The sequence below is a fragment of the Ips typographus genome, linkage group LG6 (assembly GCF_016097725.1).
Source record: "Ips typographus isolate SLU linkage group LG6, UJ_Ityp_2.0, whole genome shotgun sequence".
NCBI lineage: Eukaryota > Metazoa > Arthropoda > Insecta > Coleoptera > Curculionidae > Ips > Ips typographus.
In genome coordinates this window covers 6,364,164-6,387,331 of record NC_138427.1, presented here as the reverse complement: position 1 = coordinate 6,387,331, position 23,168 = coordinate 6,364,164, and the positions used below count along the sequence as shown (strand labels likewise).

At 34.9% G+C, this 23,168-nt stretch overlaps 1 protein-coding gene across 5 annotated transcripts in view; it reads right to left on the bottom strand.

The window, feature by feature from the left end:
* The window catches only part of lilli (AF4/FMR2 family member lilliputian), a 63,953-nt gene that overhangs the window by 24,472 nt on the left and 16,313 nt on the right, over nt 1-23,168 (bottom strand). For all 5 annotated transcript variants that reach the window (XM_081981853.1, XM_081981854.1, XM_081981857.1 and 2 more), the window contains 3 exons: nt 12,546-12,648; nt 4,105-4,286; nt 1,661-1,928 (listed from right to left, as the gene is read on the bottom strand). In XM_081981853.1, the coding sequence (XP_081837979.1) occupies nt 1,661-1,928; nt 4,105-4,286; nt 12,546-12,648 (553 nt within the window). The remainder of the gene's footprint in view (nt 1-1,660; nt 1,929-4,104; nt 4,287-12,545; nt 12,649-23,168) is intronic.

Genomic DNA, 23,168 nt, shown 5'->3' with positions numbered 1-23,168 from the left:
CAAATTAATTTTTAACTGCTACTCACTGTACACCATGTACAGGAGCTCAGGGCAACAAGTCAATCGTTGCTACTACGACCACTATGTAAGAAAATAAAGAATAAACACTGACGTAACAGCCCAACTTACTACGGTACAAATGTATCAAATTATGTTGATTTGTTTTTAACTGTTGGCGTATTTTCGAGGTGTTTACCAACCAAAACAATGGTTTATGTGCGCGACAATCCTGGTGTTGGCACAGCCAAGATAAGCTTTGTGTTTTCTTTTTGTAGGATGCGGTATAAAATCGTTTAATCGCTTCCTATAATATACCGATAAAGATATTAATAGAATGATGCGATACCAAAGATTAGCAATTGCAAGTCAATGATGCTAATCTGAAAGTATCAACTTTCACTGGCGGTTTTTTTATGTCTTAGCTCTCATCAGTCTCATCAGAATCGTGTGAAAATTCTTCACCACGCAATTTTCCTAGAAAGAGCATAGTTGAACTCCCATTATCACGTTTGTTTATGACCGGTCAAGTAAAGAGATGGGGAGGCCCCCGCAAAACAATGCGCGCTGAATTTAAAATGACTCGTTTACGACGTCGTATCGTAAATGGAGCGTTACGACGTTCCTTGTCTACGAATCCACTATGAGCTTAATTCTCGATTGTTTCCCAACTTCAACTACTTTTTTCGTTGACTCTCCTAATCTAGCAAAAAGAAGTATAAATGACTTGGACTTACAACCCAGAATTAAGAGATTAGTTCTAAGAGGAAATAATAGTCTAGTCGAGTAATGATTGTCATGCACGCTCTCTACTTTCAGGCAAAAAGTCAATCACATTGCCCATGACCGATAAAACCATAGTTTTTGCCTTTATCAACAATTTACAATAAACTACCCTTTACTCCCCTATGTACGTTATGCATGTTTCTGTCCAATCAGTTTTGCCTGCTGGTACAACGTAGAACACTAATTAATTCCAAGCAATAAGTTTGATCTAACATTTTTAAAATTTTATGTGCGTGTCCACTTTAATCCAACGTTAGCTTTCGTTATTATTGTTGGAGTAATGACCGTGGCACGTTGTGAATAAAAAACAGTGTTTTCCTCGATTAACTATTGGTGAGATTTGAATATGTCTTGGAAATTTGTATCTTGTTATTACCAACTCGTTAAAAAAAGTTACAAAAAAGCAAAAAAAAATGGCCCTGTCCAGAAAAGTGTCAGTTTTGCTAATTGTTTGTCTAGACAATAATAATTGACTTAGAAGTGCGAATAATTTGAGTAGAAGAACAAATTTTATGTAATTTATAGCTTGCAATAAAATTATATCTAATTTCACCTTTATGGACAAAGAAACATTGTAAACAACTCCTGTCGACAAAGACGGCTTAAAGTAAGGTAACAGCATTATTTTCCTGGTTTGTTTCCAGATAAATTTCAAATTAAATTTTCATTCTCTGACACAACATTTCATCACTATTTCGTTTAAGTCATCACTATTTGCTTTACCAAAAAATACTTTCTCGATATTTCCTGTGTTTTGCATTAAACTAATAGAGAAAGTTTAAAATTTTTCACACCAGTCAAGTTACCCCCCCAAAACGAATTGCTAATTCCCACATTGCTAAATACACACAGCTACAGTTCTTTAATCAAAACTCACCATCTCAAACTGATGTCTGACAGGAGCCAAATTTAAGGGCGCAGGGGGGGCTTTGGCAGGAGCAATCCCGTTAGCCCTATGCCCCCCCACAGCGGATCCTCTTTTCACCGGTTGTCCCGGATAACTCCCTCGAGCACCATAAGGTGGCTTGCCTTCTGCCGGTTTGACGTAGCCTCCTCTAGAATGACTTGCCAAGGAAGACGGTTGTATCGAATGTTGATGGGGTTTTTTGAACTCGAGCCTAGGATCATCCGTTGACGTTTGCGACCTAAAACATTACAAAAGTTACATTTCGTCTGTGGGACCGTCGGCTTTTTTTATCTAAAATTAACAGTCATTGTTCGTTTTGTTTGGGATGTTAATTAGGAATGTCGGTCGTCAATTAGCACGTTTTTAAATCGTTAAATAATGATCGTTTACTGGTTAATGGTACTGGGAACTGTATAAATAAAATGTAGATTTTTTTCCCTTTAATACATTTACTTTAGAGTCGTCCCAGGTTTTAATGTAGTAAGTGAATAATAGAAAACGGTGGTTTAATTATAGGATACACCACTGTACGGAACTGTTACTATCATTAGATTCAACCTTCTAAACGCTACTTACGGAGCTTATCGGAAGTGAAAGTGAGTAATAAAAACACCACAAAAGTGTCTTTTGATATTTAAATTTTGATAAAAAGTCTGGCTGGTTCGTTAAGAAATAAATTTTAAAAAAATGCTGACAGATGTCTAAAACAAAATAAAATAGCACAAGTGGGTGCGAGCAGAAAATTTGAATGAAATCTCAAGCATCGTCAACCTAGAAAGAAAGTTTCGCAAAGTTGATCGTCACTTTTAAAGAAATTTTACTCGAGTACGCTTCTTAAACTCGCTCCTAACCTAAAAATTGTATTCATTTTTTTGTTCCTTTAAATAGAAAACGGTCTAAAAACAATGGTAACCTGTCACGCACCACGCATGAAAGCGTTGCGTAAGCTTTATTTTCTTTGGTACGTACGGTACCAGTAAAAGTAAAACCGGAGGTCAGAGGAGGTTTTTGCAGACTTAATTTAGCCAAATATTTCGTCATTCAAATTGACGTTAAAGATCATTAGATGGGATGAATTTCATCATTTATGTGTGAAAACCATTCAATATTAATAGATAATTTTCGATTACCAAGAATGCAATAGTTAGTTAGTTAGTTATAGAAACATAAAAAGATTCTTTTAACACTATGTGGTGAGGATCATCCTGCTTGAAAATTACTGAAGCGATTAAGTTAAACGGCATTGAATCAATCCGCAAGGCAGGTCCTTACAAAGTGCAAATACCCATCTGCGGTCAAATTGTTTTCGTAAAAGTATGGGCCAATGATCCTAACGCCGAATAAGCCAACATTTAACCCGAAACGTGATTTTGGTCGACGTCCTTGGTGTTAGTGTAGATTTTCGACCAGACATATTCATTGTGATGTATAAACACGTTTGAAAAAAATATAAATAACACCATCATGTACTGCAGTAACTTCTGGATAGAACTTGGATCACATGAATTTTAATAAACAAGCGATCCTCTTCCAAAACTCTCCACTCTGTCTAATAAAATAGTAATACATTAATTTCGTCTGCTTTACAACTTCTCACAGAAGACACGTGTAAAATTTAAATTTTATTCCACATCTCAGTGTGGAACACGTTTTATAGGTTGGGAACGTGCACCAAACTAGGCTAAACTTGTATAAGGTAATGGTATCTTTAGATGATCATGGCCTATCTGAATACAAGTCAAAGATGTAAGAAAATCCACATTTGAACAACTTATTGTGTTTTGTAAAAAAAGTCAAAATGGCACTGTAACAAAACAAAAATTGAAAATTAACGTTTAGAAGATCCAGTTTTGTTGTTATAATTTATGTCATATACTGACAATCAGAAGATATCAATTGTAATGTTTACTAAGTTGCCTTTTAACAGACTTTTAAAGATAATACTAAAAATCTCTCTATCTTTCTATCATCATAAGTTTTGAATCAAAATTTGATATAGATAAGATAGCACATGTGGAAAGTTATTTATTTTTACTTAAAAAAACTTTCCATAAGAATAAATTGTTATCGATTGAGCCTACTAAGAAGTTTTATTAAATTGATCTGCTTAAAACGCAATTATTTTCCATAACCAGTTTAAGTGTTAAACAAAACACTCCTGTGAATTACGTTTTGTTGGTGTTATTCCCAGAATAGTACCGTACGGTAATTGCAAACCCTTGTACACGTAAAAATTAAGTACCAGTTAAAGTAAAATTTGCCCGTATAATCGAGCGTATAACCAAACAACTCTACATTTCGCCTCTTGGTGCTTTCTAAACGGCGTGACGGAAAAAGTAACAGTACTACTTTACATGTACCGCTACGATCAGCCAATCAACTACCCCGTAAACAATCGTATGAATTTAAATTACCTGCCATTTCCCAATGAACGTAGAGGTGGTGAGGTGGTTTGTAGTGCTGGACCTGGGGATGGAGGTACCCCATCGACACCAATCAACCCCGCAGACTTGTCCAAGTAAGGCCGCACCAACGAGAAATCTCCTAACGCGTTACGGATTGCTTGAGTGATTCCGTCGTTGGAAGAGGGAGAAACCTGAAATATATCAAAATATGAGTTTCATATAGAGTAAATTGTATAACGCAGTATCGTAGCTGTAATTGGTCTATTTTATATGTCACGACTAAAATTAGTTGAGATGATTGTCTGCGAATTGATATCCCTTCAATCAACTGGAACTTATTTATCTATTCTTAGTTTATCAATTTAGTCATTAACCTAAATACAGAATGCGCAAGGGAGGAAAATCTATTGCTCTTATTTTTGTGTTCAACTGGGTTTATTTAAATTGAATTTTTAACAGTGGTTTCACAAGGATTTTACTTAATTTCTAAAAGATTCATCTTTCTTAATAATAATTATGCTTATTATGGGTGTCTAGTTAGTGAATTCGAAGAATCTGACGTTGTTTTGCACATTAGCAGACATAGAACAAGACGATTCGAAGTAGCTAGCACAGGAAGCAAATTAAGCTACTAAACAGCCAGAAACCAGTTTTCGGTAATTAGTACCTAATTATTATCAATTAGGTTGGCTGCGTCGCTTGGGCCCCGAAGAGAAATTAAGTACTTACAGAAGGCACCGTATGCTACCGATCAAATAAGAGGACTATGATTTATGACCAAGGTGGATTCGTATTAGAAGCTCGGGCTACGAATCGAAAACCTTGCGTAAACACGCAAGATTAACTTGCTTACATGCCGCGCTTGTTACATTTTTATTAAACGCCTTTTAGCCAACAAACCGCTTTTCTTTGCTGTAATAAACTTGAGAGGACACGCCAAACCGACAACGGGGACAAACGATTTTTCTCCCGAGTTTTAACGGGAACGATAAAAGTATAGGCGAGGACAAATAAAGCGAACGAACGCGAATTGGGCCCCCTCAAGAAATGACGTGCCAAGATTACTTTACTTTACTTCGGGCGTTTCGCGGATTTTTATAGACCCGCGATGTCCCAAAAACGAAAGAAAAACTCTAAGAAACTTCATTTTACTTTTAAAGAAACCGGACGTAAATTTGACCAACGACGAGAGTTTCCAATGTACATAAAAAGTACTTGTACTGTGAACTAAAATAACTATTTTATACTACAGGTGCCCTACAAGAAAACTAAACTAACCTTCCTACTGTATTTTTTTGGTAATATTCTGGTTTTTCTAGAAAGTTAGCATTTCCATTACAACGTTCAAAATCAAAACTGTTATTCTTTCAAAAGCGTTTCCAACCACCATTGTTAACTAGAACAAATCAATTGCATTCCTGCTCATTTACACAGTAATAACGTAGATAAATAGATGCAATGTGTGACCATAAGTGACACGTTCCATTAGAAAATTAGTAGAAACAGATCGATGATCTTCACAGAGTTATTTTGAATCTGGCTATTATCCAAAAGCATATCAAATTAAGTAAGAATAGCAATTTTTGAATTGAACGCACAAAATCGAAGCCATATCATGATGTTATTATTTCCTCTGCACACCTTTCATAACTTCCAGCCTTTTAACTTTTCAAGAAGATTGTCAATATTGTTTCGAAAAACCTGTACCGTTGTTTTTAGACGTATTTTGGCGTCTGTGTTTAATAGAGTGTTTACACTGTCCATCTCATTTTAACTCATTCTGACAAAACAAGATGGCCTATAGTAGTTGTGTAACATCTGTACTTTATGAGTTAGAACGTAGGAATGGCGTTCCCAAATGTAGGAGCAGCTTTTGAAACATACATGGTTCCACAATTCGCTTGTAAGTATAGCGGTATCAAATAAGTCTGATATTCAATATTATAAGCTAACTTTCGGACGTTGGTTGGAATGAAATATTACTTGGAAAGGTACCGGAACTGTTTAATTTAGCCCACCACAACAATAGAAACTGTCAGGCAATACACCTAAAATCAACAATATCAAAATGGAGGTCAACCTCCTGTTGAGGTCGTTTCATACGTAAATCAAATCTACTGATAATCAGAAATAAACGCGTTTATAACGTCACATGGATATTAAAACTACATACCTCTATAAAAACAATAAATATTGGCATAAAGGGTGGAGCTATCTTGAAATTTGTGACGTAAATAATTAGTTAATTCTAATAATTGACAAACTACCAATAAAAAGCAATATATGATCGTACAATTGATCCAGTGGGTGTAAAGTGGTTCTGTTACTCAAGCACGTGCATCGATAAAGAATTCAGCGATTACATAAAATTGCTTTTATCAGAGGCTGTCTGAGAAAAGACCATGCAAGTTGCATGTTCCAAATTAATTGCTTTGAGTAGTTTTACAACAATGTATTATAATACTGTGCTAATAACATTCCTCCAAATGTATTCAAAACCTTTCCAAGTTATAAAGAGTAAATTTGTCAGCAAATTAGTGTAAGCAGCAACTTGAAACTTGTGAGCAGACAGTTAAGGTGGGACAATAACAAACGCCGACAGAAAATTGACGGCTATCAGATCTTAAGAACCAACAAAAGCTTTCAATCTCTCTCTCTCAATCCGAACTCGAATACCCAAACAACCAGTTAAAGTAGGTATTGATCTTTAATGTTCCGGTCGGCTACCCGCGCTTCATAAAGCTGGACAAGGACGAAAATATAAACGACAAAGAGAGACGTTGCTCTGTTTCGGAGTTTAGAACTCGTTTAATCACATAATAGAGGTTTAACTGCTCACAGTGCGGGTTTACGTTTACTCTCTTTGCGCCCTCACTTTCGCTCAAAATCTGTAGAGCATTTGAATTTTTTTTGACAAATTAAGAGCAGAAGTTGGCGGCAAACTTTGTAATTATAGTAAGTAGTAGAAAAGCTACCAATGATTGGCTCTATTTGTTTTGGACGGTCCCCTTGAGGAAACGCCCGTAGATTAAAATTACGCTGTTCGATGTAAAAATAGCTTGGTCGAGGATATTTTTAGGAATGTATATCGACTGGATGGCACTTTTAATTAACGCAAAAAGAACTTTTAAGTGGTCCGACACATTTAAATTAAGAATCGGCATTCCGCAGGTGCCGATCCGACTCTTCAAAAACTAAACAAAAGCTGCCAATGACTTTTGGCCCAGGGAAACTTTGCCTCTACAATGCAAACACTCGCCTTCGTTTATTACGGAATTATGCAGGACGGTGTTTCGCTAATTTCTCTGTTTTAATAATTTGATAAATGGCCTGGATTTCTTAATTGTTATTCCATTTCAGCAAAAAAGCACAAAAGGTTTCTCTATCGTCGGTCGGTGCACACGAGAGTTCATTCTCCTGGTCATTCCTTGTTTGCCGCATTTTCGCACAGCACACGATAACTTGCTTTTAATGATGTTAAAATAAATAAATTACAATATTCCCCACTATGTGCAATTGTTGCATCATACCAGAATTGATGTTCATGCTTTTGGGATTTAATTCAGGAGTCAAACCGAAATAGTAGAAAATTTGGGAATTGTCTTTCATGAGGACATGTTATAGAAACACTTCTACCTCATTTACTCCAAGGAAATTGCGATTTACAAAAATTCTTATTAATATTGCATAAATCATTCTGCACCCGATAATTTAACCAATGTTCTAATGGAACCTTCTTGTGCAATGGAAGAGTAATAGTAAATTTTTCCTTACAAATTCAGTTTCAAAGCAGAATTACACTGATCAGGTAAAATTAATAGACACAACACGTAATTGGGATGAATGATCGTCTTTCAAATTATCTTTTGCGTGATAAGTGCCAAGTGGGAGATTTACCTTTAAAGTCATTTAAGTTATGAGTGTTTGCTTATTATAACTGTTTCAGTAAATGAATTGATATCACTCACAAAGTCTCTAGTTAATGAATTAATTGAACGTTGCTTTGATACATTTAAATTATTGTAATCCTTTCCATTAACATGTTCAATACTTTGCTGCATCTAATTTGTGGTTCTTAGACTTTACATTAGGGTGTTGAACATTGTTGCACTGCATATAAGTTGCAGCGACAATTTTGGAAAAATATGCAAGATACTAAACAGTCATTACAAACAAATACGAACTCGATTGGAATTGTGCTATTAGAATCTCCCACTAAAGCTATTTTATCTATATTACTTGTCCCAGGGCTAAAATTTTTGGCAGCAATATCAAAGTATGTTTTATACATACTCACTGCTATTTTATTAAGCTTGTTTTTGTCAAGAAAAGAAAGTATTTTCAATCTTATCGTTATTCTGTTGTAAATCCACTTATCTTGTACCAAAAATAAGTCTAATTATTTGGTTTTATCGTGAGGATTTAGTCTTAAATTATGCGTAAACCTGGTTGACTTCATGTGATTAACTGTCAAATTACAAAATATTTGCTCTGCTCAACCAGGCTACAAAATGTAGGTATATGATTCAATTTAACAAATTAACTTACATAATCAAAAAAGCTGGTCCCCATATTATCAAGTGTAATATAATAACTTAGTTAATATCGAAATTAAAAATTAGGCTTCTCTTAGAAAAAAAACGGAAGAAGATTTGGTGTATGATGATACAGATTTTAATTTTGTCTTAGTTTTTTATCGCTGAGAGTGACAACAATAACAACATTCTAATTTGACGTCTTATAGCTTTGAGCCCTAAATGCAAAAATAATTTTCTCCTAGAATATTGAGAACGCTCACTTCGTCACTTCAATTTCAAGTCGACATTAAATGGTATCAAGACGAAAACTCTTCGAGCTTTAGACTTGATACGTGACGTCGTGCATGAATTCCTACCGAATTCGCCGGCCTTTCTGGGATTTTATCGGGACGACCAACGCGATCAACGTCTCTTCGGTCTCTTACATTTGTTTCTCGTTTTATGTTTACGACTCCCTTTAATTTTTTTCGTTTGCGTTAATTTTCCACTGTTTTGGCTTCTTTATATCGTTAAAATAAAGCTGGTAGCCAATAAGAGTACTTAAGAAAATAAAACCTTGACACCAATAAAAGTCGTAACAACATAGAGAGTATCGTCGGAGTAAATTAGAGCCCATAAGCAAACCGTTTCAGGAACGTCATTTTAAAATGTCAAGGGTGACGGCAGTGTCCTTTCGTCGAGGGTTCTGGATCGATAGTTGGGTCTTAATAAGGAGAGCCCCTCGCGATGCACGTGTGTAAATTTCTGGAAATCGATCTACCCACAAGGTTCACCCCGAAGTGTAGCCGCCGTTTATGTAGGACAGGGCTTGTCGATTGTTTCTCTCATTTTTATTTTATGATTTTTTTCCCTGTTTTGTGTAAAAGGGGAAAACTAAACACAACTTCCGTTTCTGGCAGCATATTGTCAGTCCCACGGCACCGCAAACGCGAAATGGAAAAAACATCCCAATTTCGTCATCAGAATAGGCTTAAGGGGTTCTTTGAAGTGCTTCCTGAAGAAATGGAGGTAAACGTCTCTTTTAGCCGACGCTGTCATTCACAGCCCGATCCCCAATCCGTTATTACGTTTTCCTCTTTGCGTGGCAGAAAATAATGCGTAAAGAGGAAAGCAAGATATAATTAAAACGGAGCGGGTAATAGTTTTAATTGAACAAAAAACTGTTGACCTCCAGAATCAACTTAAACGGATAGCGTGCACCTCAGTAAATTTAGGAATAAACTGGAACGGAGGAGGGAGATCGAGGCCAAAAACACAAAAATGAATCACAAAAGAATGCGAGATGACTCTGGCTGGCATGGACCCAACAACGTTCTCGAATATTTTACCAACTGTATAATCGGTAAACGAGTGACAAATGGGGGGAACGCCGTATTCATGAGTTTAATAAGCGAGCCCGTAAACAAGATGGAAGTGGCCTGCTGTGACTGATTTTGGATAATTTTTGCTTGAAATTTTAATTTGTCAGCCGAATGATCATAAGTTTCATGTACGGACAAATTCTGCTTTCTTTGTAGTTACGCACAAAATACATCAAAAGTATTTAAAAAAAAAAATTGCAGAAATTACTCCAATTCGTTACTGAATGTAATGAACCCGTCATTATCAGAGCGAACTAAGTTCGAAGGTCAACGACGTGTAAATGAATGGAGGAGCATGTCAGACAGCTACGACAAACAGCACTGGAAATGCCGAAGCAAGAAGAGAGAAACTGAGACGTGAGCTTAGACTAGAACAGTTCAACCCCCAAAAATGTACTACAAAAAACATGCAAATTACTTTAAGTAATTAAATGCAATAAAACTAGCCTAGGACCCCAGAGCTAAGATAAGCAAATGCGTGCCAAGCGTAGTCATTGACAATTTTTAAGGAGTGGGTAACACGAAGCAACAATGTGATAAAAATGAGGTTAATAAAAAGCGTATTAATGTAAGTTCATTAACAATGAAGTAGTACTGTAGATTACTGGTCTTTCATTTATTGATTTTAAACTTTTGTGCTGCTTTGTTTACACATTAAAAAGATGCAATTTTTCTGCTTTATCGTAAAATAGTTAAACACCTTTTTTATCCTTGCTTTTATCAGTACTAAAGTATGTTTATATCTAGAAATCACAAAAATTAAGCAAAATTAGAATGATAACTTTGTTGCGACTTTCAAAAGTTCGTTCCTTGGACCAATGTGCAGTTTTGTTTATTGATAAAAAACAAAAATAAAAAAATTTAATAGCATTTGCTAGCTTTCAAGTTTACTAACAGCTGGACCTGTCTTTTGTGGCAAAAATCCAACTAAATATAATGAGAACCAAAATGTTTAGGTTTACCAACCCATAATAACCGAGATAGCCCTACAAAAGTGTCGAAAATAGAATAATTAGTGTAGGTAATAAACTGGTAAGAGGCCTTCACAATTTACATAATTTTATGATATAACAATTTCTTTTCTGCAAAGGTCTGTGCAATTTATAAAAGTACCAGCACTAAATCTATAAAATGCTCGATAAAATGTAAGTAATTTTTAGATGGACAATGTCCAAAAAGAAACAAATCACCTTGCAAATCACGCTCCTTTCACTTTTAACTGCTCCAACTTATTAGGCCGACCGTCCACTAATCGGAATTTGAGGTAGCCTCATAAAACCCCTGTCAACCTACCTACAGTAAACTTATCCGCAAAAATAGATTTAAAATGCAAAATTTAGTAGAAACTAAAGAAATTTAAGATATATTTGTCAAGTTAAAAGTAGGTAATACAAATATGGACCTATTACACAGAATATAAACAAAATATACACGGTGTTTCACAATAATTGTGTCACATTTCAGGGTTTGATAGTGAAAATCAAGCAGTGCCCTTTTTGGAATAATAAACCGTTTTGATGATGTTTTATTATTGAATTTCACGAATTTATACATTATCATGTATTTTATTTTTTATTAGAAGACTTTCTTTCTAAATTGAGTGAGGTTTTCAGGACTTAACTTTTTCTGTTAAGATATCCAGTAACATGGTAAGATAAGGCCGCTACTGGTAAAACTGACAAATCCTCTTTTTATTACAAAACGTGCTTCCTGAAAAACATTTGGCACCTATAAAGTTTCGTTCAAATATCTGAAGAAGTTCTGGTTCTTTCAAAATTCAATTTTTTTATTCAAACTTTAACACCTTGTATATCCGTAATGAAACAACTTTGAAGCTTAGTTTTTCTGAGGCACTTTAAAGCCTTAAAATATAGTAAAACCCCTTGTATATTATAGTCGACATCACGGAGAACAAGAGACTAAACAAACATTAGCAACACATTATGCCAGTAAATTAAAACCAGGAAGTGGACTTTTCGTTACAATCCGTTGATAGGGGGGATCTTTAATAATGCAACTCGGTTAGGAACTCAGTCAAGTTCATTACAGGAACTTGCCGTTGTGCAGCTGAAACTTTCAAGATGGGCTAATTAGGGGCGCAGGATAGAACTTCTCTCGAAAACTGGTTAACTCGTTTCCTCCCGAACCCCTTAAGCGACGACAACAGTAGCGATGGCAATTCAAAGAGACAAAATGGCGGCCCCTCAAGGTGAGTCGACCAAGACCGGCGAATACGGTTTTTTTTAACCATGCCATTGCCATAACCCATGGAGAAGGCCAATTAGCTAGCTTTGACAAATGCACGGTGGTTGTTGATAAAACTAAAACGTTTCGACCGTCTTTTAACGTTAAATAAATATAAATTATATTTGTGCGATCGTGATCGCAGCCGAGAGTCAAGGTCTCCCTGTTAATTACTTGTAATACATCTAATTAATTGATCGTGTGTCGAGTGTTAATTTTCATAAATACAAGGCATATCTGAGAATGGACCTTGTTTAGTTGAAAGTCCCAATTATTCAATTATACGTAAAAAAATTTATTAACTCACCCTTCTGGGTTCTTTAAAAAGGGGTGGTCCCTCTGGATCCACCACGGACATCTGGGCTGCTCTCGCTTGTCTTTCGCGTTCGCGAAGGCGGTCTCGTGCGACGCTGTAAAAAAAAAAGACTTATTTATTACTTTTGTATGACTTTTTACGAATTACTGTAATGTCTACATACAAAATGGCAGAAGTTCACGATCATACTACGGAATAAGGAAAACGTTTTTTTGAATTTAATTATAAATTAAAAATTTGAAAATACCATAATAACATAGATCTCAAAAACGAAACATGCAAACCGTTTTGCTCTTCTTAACTACAGTGTCCCAAACATAAAAAATTCCAATTTTTAATGGTCATTATCTCGACAACAACAATATTAATGAAAAACTGATTAGATTACAAAAAATTGTCTATACTAAGTTACTAAGTAGCAAAATCTGATACTACCATCAGTTACTAAAAGTTGTCGTCCAAAAATCCGCTGTTGCCACTATAATTTCAAGCAAAATTGGTAACGCTAAAACCTCGAAAATGTATTCTATAGGATCATATTAACAAAATTTTCATTTCAAACTTATATGATGTTTAGTTTCTTAAATATGGTCAAAGTCCTGTTTTAGTAAATGACATGAGTTTTGAATTTTGCCATGAAACAAGTTTTCAATCTTAGGAATTTTTACTCAATTATACGTCATAAAATTCGGAATAAAAAGATCCTATTTAAACTACGGTCAATATTGACCAAATTTTGATGTCAACGAATTCATTAACCAAAACAATAACAACAGAGTTTCGAAAAAATGGTAGAAACCCAAATGCAGAGCTGAAATTAAACAAAAAGCAAATTAAAATATTTCCAAATTTAGCAACCTTCAGAACAAGGAAGCAGCTACAGGCCCGTACAGAAAAGACTGTTTTTAAGAAAATAACCTGTTTACAAGCCTTTATAAACACAATTTAGTAGAAAATATAAACTAAGTAGTTTCTAAAAGCATCTAGTGCTCATGAAAACCGCTCAAAACACACTGACATAGATAGGAGGCGACAAGTAGAATTTTATTTTTGCACAACCTACTGTCCGATCAGCTGGCTTTTGCTAGTACTATCTAAATGAATTTCAAATTCCATAAACGTCAAAAAAGATGTTCATCTTTTGAACCAAATTTACCGTGCAGGACTGTAAAGGCAATTAAATTTTTAAACGTGTATGTATGTGTATGTTACAAAACTTAATATTGTTAAATTAAAACGTATTTAAATCACAAAATTTTAAACCAAACTGTCTACCATTACTAACAAATAAAGGTGTTTGGATATTTGTGAATTACATTTTTTCAACATTAAATTTTGATTGCTAAAATTTCATATTAACTAGAGAAAAAAGTTCAGATAAATAATTAAATAGCTTCCAAACTGTTGAAGTTAGCATATATGTTACATGAAATGTGATCAAAATGAAAGGGTGAAAAAAACATAACCTTAATTCATTGCCACCTATTAGCTCACATTGTATATTCCTGACACATAACGTAAAACGTTTAAAATGCGTCAATTTTTTTATATGTAGAAAGTTTTTTCATAAGTTGTATATTTTTCGAAAATGCCGGGTTTCCGGATTTTTAGTATAATAGCAAATTAAAATATAAATAAATTTAGGGAAGGGCTTTTTGAAAAGGGCTTTCAATGGTAATTTACTTACCAAGTTTAGATGCCTCGTTAAATACCCAATCCAAAATGTATGACACTTTTTTTCTAATTTCAATACTTAGCGAGAAAATCACAAAAGTATTATAGCATATTCAATATTACTGGTATTTTTTATTCTCTCGTTTGCTTAATCAACAATCAAAGAAACGTAATTATTATGTCACTGTCACTCTTTTAGTTAAAAACTTTCAGTTAATCATAACTTCTCTTTTTACTGCAAGTGAATAATATGTAGTTACAACATACCATACCAGTAACATTGTTTCACTCAAATTAGAAAAAAAAGTGTTATACGTTGTATATTTTTCGAAATAATTCCGGGTTGCCGGATTTTTACTATAATAGCAAATTAAAATATAAATAAATTTAGCAATCATCCCTCAGAACAAGAAACCAGTCACAGGACAGGACAGACAAGACTTTTTTTTAAGCAAATAACTGTTTTGTAACACCCTGAAATATTATTCTTTTAACACAAAACACACCGAGAAAAAACTACTGTCTTAGTTAATTATTTTGCCAATAGTGTATATTGCAACATTGGGATTCTAAAAAAAATAAGGTAGCACCTAGTTTCTTGGATTTTATATGGTTTTGTGGAGTTTTTAACCAACCTAGATAAAAACAAATTTTAGGATAAAATTGCAAACAACCGTTTAGAAAAACACTATTTAGTAGAAAATATGTATATAAAATAATTACCGAAGATAATCAAAGCGACGGTTAAAATACTGCAATTCTCCGTTGGCAGCACGTACTGCCACTAGATTGGTCCTATCAACCATGATTTAGTCTCAATTCAAGCAAACTAAAGAAAACACTCCGACGACAAACCGTTCAGGACTACGACAAAAATCAAACTGGAAGAGTCGGAAACTAGCAAACTACCAATAAAACATTAGGAAGAAATGGCGTCTTTTATATTTGCATTTTTTTGCATCCTCTCTAGATTTAAAAAAGGGCACTTATAGTCATAAATCAATAAGTCATAAAAAACACCTTTTTTTCTACCAGGTAGTTGCAAAATCTTCGCAAATATTGAAGCTGTCAGCAGATTTGGAAAGTAAATTGACAGTGTTTAAAACAACAAGTAATAATCTTGATTAAAATTAATTACGAACTGAATAGTCAAGACATACGACTTAACTGTGAATAACATCTTTTTGGACATATTTAGTTTAGTATTTTCAATGGTTTTTACGATTAACTTAACCAACTAACCACTATTTATTTTAAAGTCATTTAAACTAATCAAAAACTTTCTAACTCACCAAGTTCTTATTAGCACCTATATTTTTCTCTGTCTGGTTGTGTTATGTTTTTGATTTCTTTCTTTTTCCTTATGTTTTATTATTAAAAAAATTATTCTTTCTCCACTCCTATTCACTTACCTTCTATCTTTCTATCTACAAATTTATGATATTGGTTTATTCCTTTATTATTAGCGATAAATGGTTATCAAGCAGATAATAATTTTATTGTATCTAAAGTGATCAATCTTGAAAGCGGTAACCAGCACTTGTCAAAAATAGCTAAATATATAATAATTAGTAGTAATAATTAGTAAATTGAAATTAGTAACAAGCAAGATATGTTAAGTAATATGAAGTGTTTCAACGAATGCAAGGTGACCAAAATAAATAGCAAAATATAAGAAAACAAAACATTCAAAAAAGACCATGCCATTTCCTGTATAAACTGTAATATTTTATATGTCAAAAATTATAACTTTTTCAGTGTTTTTTAATATATTGATTTATGTTTGAGGCATAGCTATAACTTGTAAATTGTGTACTAATTCAAGGAAATGACCCCAGTCGGCACGCATAACTAGACCCGACACACACACCCAAGCAAAAACCAACCCCCCAGTATGGATTTATGGTATTTTAAATTTTATGACAAAAGACCAAATTTTTATGGAATTTGTGTCTCTCTTAGGGTACAGGGTGTACAATTAAAAAAAAAAATCTTGTCAAAATAACATTGTATTTAAATTTTGGAGAATTGCCACTTTTTTGAATTGAACTTATTAGTACGCCTTTTTGTGGACATTTTCCGAAACTGAAAATATTTTCTAGCGATTCTTTGGTCCCTTTTTTGTAATAAATATTTTATTAGACTCATTGGCAAAATGATGACAACAACGCCTGTTGAGGTGCGAGAGAAGTGGCAACACCGCGGACCGAGAGAGCATCTACAAGTCTTATAAGGTGGACACGAGCCTCCCCTTTGCTCCGTATATTTCAGTTGAAATAAAGTGTAAATCAAAGAAATAAATACAGTCCATTATTATCAACGTTAACATTGGTCCATCGACCGGATTTTGGTGAAGTTTGGAGAAGAATAAACCAAAAACAGTGCCCATATTAGTGAAACTAAAGGCCACATCGACGAAGTTATTAACGCGGTGCAGTCGTGCACTTGACGCCACTTGAAGGAAAACGCAATTTCAAGAAATTTGCGCCACGGGTCAGACGGCAAGTAGAGTTTATTTATTATTTTGTAAAATATACCTTCGACTGTGTCATAAATGGCTAACATTACGGAATTGAAAGCCAAAAGGGGTGCTGTAAAATCCAAGCTAACTCGTTTGAGAACTTATTTACAGGAAAATGTTATAGGAAAAATTAATGTTCCTGATAGTGTATACAATCAGTTACAAGTTAGGTTGGAAAAAACAGAACCTCTTTTCGAAGAGTTTGAAACACTACAGTCAGATATAGAGTTGCTAGATGATTCCGACGCAGGCGAAAATGAAAGAACTTTGTTTGAAAATATATATTTTGAGTTGATTGGCGAGGTTAAGGCTATTTTAAAGGTTCGCTTTGAGAGTTTAATTGCAGTGGATCGGTTGAGTGCGGTTCATGCTGAATCAGTGGTTGGTTCAACGTCTAACGATCAGGTTCGCTCTATGGTAAAATTACCTCCAATATCAATACCAACCTTTGATGGTGATTACAATCATTGGTTAGAGTTTAAGGACATTTTTACAGCACTGGTTCATGATAATGAAACACTCACAAATATACAGAAGTTTTATTACCTTAGAGCTTCTTTAGTGAAGGAGGCTGCTCAAAGTATTAAGTCGTTGCAAGTATCCTCTGATAATTATGCTGTTGCCTGGCAAAGTTTGTCAGATCGTTTTGAAAACAAAAATATGATTATTCACAGTCACATTCGAGATATTTTTGAACATCCTAAGATTGTTAAAGAGTCACACGTTGAGTTAAGAAATTTATTTGACACATACACAAAACATTTGCGGGCTCTTAAAGCATTAGGAGAAGAAACTGAATCTTGGGATCGTTTAATTATATACATTATGTGTAATAAATTTGATGCAGTTACTAGACGCGATTGGGAAAGTTTTAAAATTACAGGCGACTTACCAACGATGAATGATATAAATACATTTTTAAAACAAAAATGCGATATTCTGGAAAAGTTGGAAAGCTGCAAACTTAATAAACCCTCAGGTGAAAGTCAAGTTAGCAAGAAAACTCGAGGCTACGGGTTTTCGGCTATTGAAAAAATGAAATGTTACTTCTGTCATGAAGAACATAGTGTATTTAATTGCAGTAAATTTTTGGGTTTGTCGGTAGCTGGGCGCATTTCCGAAGTAAAGAGATTAAAATTGTGCTCTATTTGCCTTAGAGACACACATCCATTTTGGAAATGCAAAATGAGAAAATGTTTCAAATGTCATAAGGCACACAACACAGTTTTACATTTTGACCGAGAAATTCCTAACAATCAACCAAATGTGCCAACCGCTGGCGCTCAAGAAAACGTTATAGAATCACCCGAGAATTCGACCGCCGCCATTGCACGCGTTGGGACCGGGGCCGATCGAAATATAATCGAATCGCAATGCGACGTTGCGCGATTGGGCGGACCGTCCCAAGTTTTGTTATCGACTGCGATGGTTTTACTAATGGGAGATAATGGTAAAATAATAAAGGCACGCGCTTTACTGGACGGGGGTTCACAATCAAATTTTTTATCTGAAAGGTTATGCGACAGTTTAGGATTAATATCGACTCCAATTGAGCATATAGTAAAAGGCATTGGTCAAACAGTTACAAATGTAAATAAATTAGCAAGTTTAACTATTCAATCGTGTAATGGTGATTTTCAGCAAAAAATAAAATGTCTTGTTTTACCTAATATAATATGCAAATTACCAACTGTCAGTTTTAATAAACAGATAATTAAAATTCCAACTTGGATGAAATTGGCAGATCCTACATTTAACGAGGTAAGTGACATAGATTTACTGTTGGGTTCTGATATTGTTTGGAGAATTTTAATTCCTGGCTACGAGACATTAGGAAAACATTTGCCTGTATTAAAAAATACATTATTTGGTTGGGTGATTGCAGGAGAAGTAGGAATGTCTGGCAGTTCACAAATTTCACAAGTTAATTATTGCAATTTGGTGATAAATTCAGACGCACTAACAGATAATATTATTGTTAAGTTTTGGGAATTGGAAGAATTAAGTAAGACTAAAATATTATCTGAGAGTGAGAAAATTTGTGAAGATTATTTTACAAAGACTGTCAAAAGAGATGAGTCAGGAAGGTTTGTTGTTAAAATACCGTTTAAGCCCAATCTAAAAATGTTAGGGAGTTCCCAAGAAATTGCCAAGCGAAGATTTGAGCTGCTTGAACGAAAATTAATTAAAAACTCAGAACTTAGAGTAGAGTATAACGATTTTATGAGAGAATATTGCGAACTTAAACATATGTCAGAATGTGATGAAGAAAGTAGTGAAGGTTTTTTCCTACCACATCATGCGGTCTTGAAAACGACTAGTCTAACTACTAAGTGCAGGGTAGTCTTCGATTCTTCTTGCAAAACTGACACAGGATTATCCCTCAATGATGTCCAGTATGTAGGGCCGACCTTACAACAAGATATTTTTTCTATATTGACTAGATTTCGAACTCATTTATATGTCATGACAGCCGACATTTCAAAAATGTATCGGCAAATACTGGTGGATACAGATGAGCGAAAATATCAAAGGATATTTTGGCGTTTTTCAGAAACCGATGAACTTAAGATTTATGCTCTGAATACCGTGACTTACGGCAATGCTTCATCGCCTTATCTAGCAGTAAAATGTTTATTTTACTTGGCTGAAGAAGTAGAAAGCGAGCATCCATATACTAGTAAAATAATAAAAAGGGATTTTTATATGGATGATCTGCTTACAGGATCGAACAGTCAAGAAGAAATATTAGAACTCCAAAAAAGCGTAACTTCAGTTCTCAGATCAGCCGGGTTTTCGCTACGGAAATGGTTATGTAATGATGATGACATCTTGAAAAGGTTTGAGCTGGATGAAAGTTTAGATGTCAGCATGATACACATTGGCCAAGGAGAACAAAATAAAACTCTTGGAATATACTGGGATTCCAACAATGATTTAATCTGTTATAAAATCAATGTTCCTAATATGTTAAATGTTGAGTGTCTTAGTAAAAGAGCAATATTATCAATAATTTGTCAGATATTTGATCCTTTAGGGCTTTTAGGTCCTCTGATAATCAGGGCAAAGATAGTCATTCAAGATTTATGGAAACACAAGGTAGGTTGGGATGAGCAAATACCACAGCAAGTACTGGAGTCCTGGAGTGAGTTTCATCGAGATCTGGACAATATTGGTAGCATTAGGATCCCAAGACATGCCATGATAAATGGGTATGTTGCTTTTGAGATACATGGATTTTGCGACGCGTCAAACAAAGCTTATGGAGCTTGCGTGTATCTTCGTTGCCAGTTGCCCTCGATGGAGTGGGTTGCAAATTTATTATGTGGAAAGTCTAGGGTAGCTCCGTTGAAACAAATAAATATACCACGGCTAGAGTTATGCGGAGCTGTTCTGTTGAGTAATTTAGTAAAAAAGGTAGCCGAGTCGTTGGAAATAAAGCCCAGTAAGCAGTACCTTTGGACGGATTCAACAATTGTACTAGCGTGGATCAGAGGTACCCCAACCAGATGGAAAACTTTCGTAGCAAACAGGGTAAGTGAGATACAAACGTTGTCCAACGCCAATGACTGGGGACATGTGAATTCAGGCGACAATCCCGCTGACTTATTGTCAAGAGGTGCTTTAGCAACAGATTTAAGTCAGAGTAAGTTGTGGTGGTTTGGACCCAAATGGCTCAAGCTCAATTTTTCTGAATGGAATTTACCAACGGAAGTTTTGCCAGAAATTATACCAGAACAGTGCAATTCCCTGACTTGCACGTTATTAACAAAAGAAAACGATGTTATAACAGAGTTAACAAATAGATTTTCGTCTCTACCGAAAATTGTAAGAATCCTTGCGTACGTTTTAAGGTTTACTAAAAATATTAAAGAAAATCAGAGACAATTAGGAGCACTTTTACCTTTAGAAATTGACAAAGCTTTAAAATGTTTAATTATTGCCGTTCAAAAACAATGTTTTTCACTCGAATACGACCTTCTTTCTCGAAATAAACCCATTAATAAAAAAAGTAAATTGTTAACCTTATATCCATTCATTGATGATGGCTTAATTCGGGTAGGAGGAAGATTAAGGAACGCGAGTCAATCGTTTGACAAAAAACACCCGATAATTCTCCCTAGTAAACATCGGTTAACTAAATTAATAATAACGCAAGAACATGAACGACTATTACATTGCGGTGTCCAGACGCTTCTTTGCTCAATCAGAGAGCGTTTTTGGCCGATATCGGGACGAGGTGTTTGCAAAAATATTGTTCGCAATTGCGTGGTGTGCTTTAAGGCGAACCCAAAACCGTTAGAGTATTTGATGGGGGATTTACCTGCCTGTCGAGTAAACAGTTCACCACCGTTTGCAAATGTTGGTACTGATTACGGAGGTCCTTTCTATATCAAGGATAGAAAAACTCGGGGAGCAAAGATTACAAAGGCTTGTATGTGCTTATTTGTCTGTATGTCCGTCAAGGCAGTTCATATAGAGCTCGTCACTGAACTAACCACTGAGGCTTTCATGGCTGCATTTAGACGATTTATTAGTCGCCGAGGTAGACCAGTAAATATTTATTCCGATAACGGGACCAACTATGTAGGCGCGAATAATGAAATTAAAGCTGTTTATGAATTTTTAAAACAAAAGTCTGAAATTATTGCCAATCAACTCTCAAACGAACTAATTCAATGGCATTTCATCCCAGCAAAATCGCCTAGCTTCGGAGGCATTTGGGAAGCCGGTATTAAAAGTTCAAAATCGCATATTAAACGTGTAATTGGTAATAAGACTTTAACGTTCGAGGAACTTGCGACCATTTTGACACAAATCGAGGGTATATTAAATTCGCGTCCATTATGTCCGATGACGTCTGACCCTGAAGATTGTTCAGCTTTAACTCCTGCGCATTTCCTGATTGGCAAATCCTTAACAGCTCTTCCAGAAAGAGATTTAACTCAAGTGCCAGAAAACCGTTTAAAACACTGGCAGAATCTCCAAGTAATGGGTCAACACTATTGGTCTAGGTGGCATAAAGAATATTTATGTGAACTACAGACCAGAGTCAAGTGGAAACAGAAGTTTTCAGATTTGCTCCAAATTGGATCGCTAGTGATTTTGAAAGAGGATCATGCACCACCCTGCAACTGGCCGCTAGGACGAGTAACCGAACTAATGCCTGGAGCGGACGGTGTGGTACGTGTTGTGAAAGTGCGCGTAAGAAATAACAACGTAACGAGAGGTGTAAACAAGCTTTGTGTTTTGCCAAATGATGATTGGACTCAGAAGACCGATCATAATTAAGATATTAAGGATATGTAAAAGGCCTGTTGGCTTGTTTTTTCGCTACTGTTAGGTTTATTTAAATGACAATAATGTAAGTTTTAAGGAAACAGTAGTACATAATATTAGATTAAGTTAGTTATAAGCAAGTTGTTCAAGTTTCTTGTAGCATTGGACTTAAAGCGTAAATTTATATATTAGTTGTTAGTTAAATAGTTTCGAAAGTACCGGAGTACTTCCAAGGCGGGCGGAATGTTGAGGTGCGAGAGAAGTGGCAACACCGCGGACCGAGAGAGCATCTACAAGTCTTATAAGGTGGACACGAGCCTCCCCTTTGCTCCGTATATTTCAGTTGAAATAAAGTGTAAATCAAAGAAATAAATACAGTCCATTATTATCAACGTTAACAACGCCTTACTTGGGTTTGCTAAAATCTTTTCCTATTATTAAGATATTAAGTAGTTTAGGTTGAATATTTTAAAGTAAACAGTTTCTAGGTTTTAAGATAAGAGAAATTGTTTTTTAAGCTACAAACAGACTTCCTCTTGCTCTAAGGAATGAAGGCAGATATAATGACTCACTTTAGGGCGTTGCCGGGTGTTGGTTTATGAGATAGCAATGGACACTTGTTGGAGAACATGTCCACCTGTACCTGGGTTTTCTAACACGAGCTGGAGAGAGAGCTAGAGCTGTAATTTTTAGGCACAATCAATAATTTCGTATCCTTCAGCAAATTCTACAATACCTTATAATACAGGTTGTATACCAACGGCACCTTAAAACGTTGTTTATAATTTAATTTGTTTAATGTTTACAGACTGTAGAAAATACTAAAACACTGAATGCATTGACCTCCCTTGTCTAGCAACAAAAATAAATAAGATTTCAAGGTTGATAGAATCTTTCTTTCTTTTAAAATCTTATTAGTATCTTGTGTTTAATAAAAATGTTTTGTTGTTAGATTTAAAGAATGTTAAATTGTTTAAATTTCTTTCACATTTACTATTTAATAGGAAGTATCCTAGGCAGAAAGACCGTAATGGTCGATAGCCGTTTTTTCTTGGAAAATAAAGATTGTTTATATATATATATATATATATAGGAAGTATCCAACAATACCAAACAAACTCCCTATTACTAAACAAGGT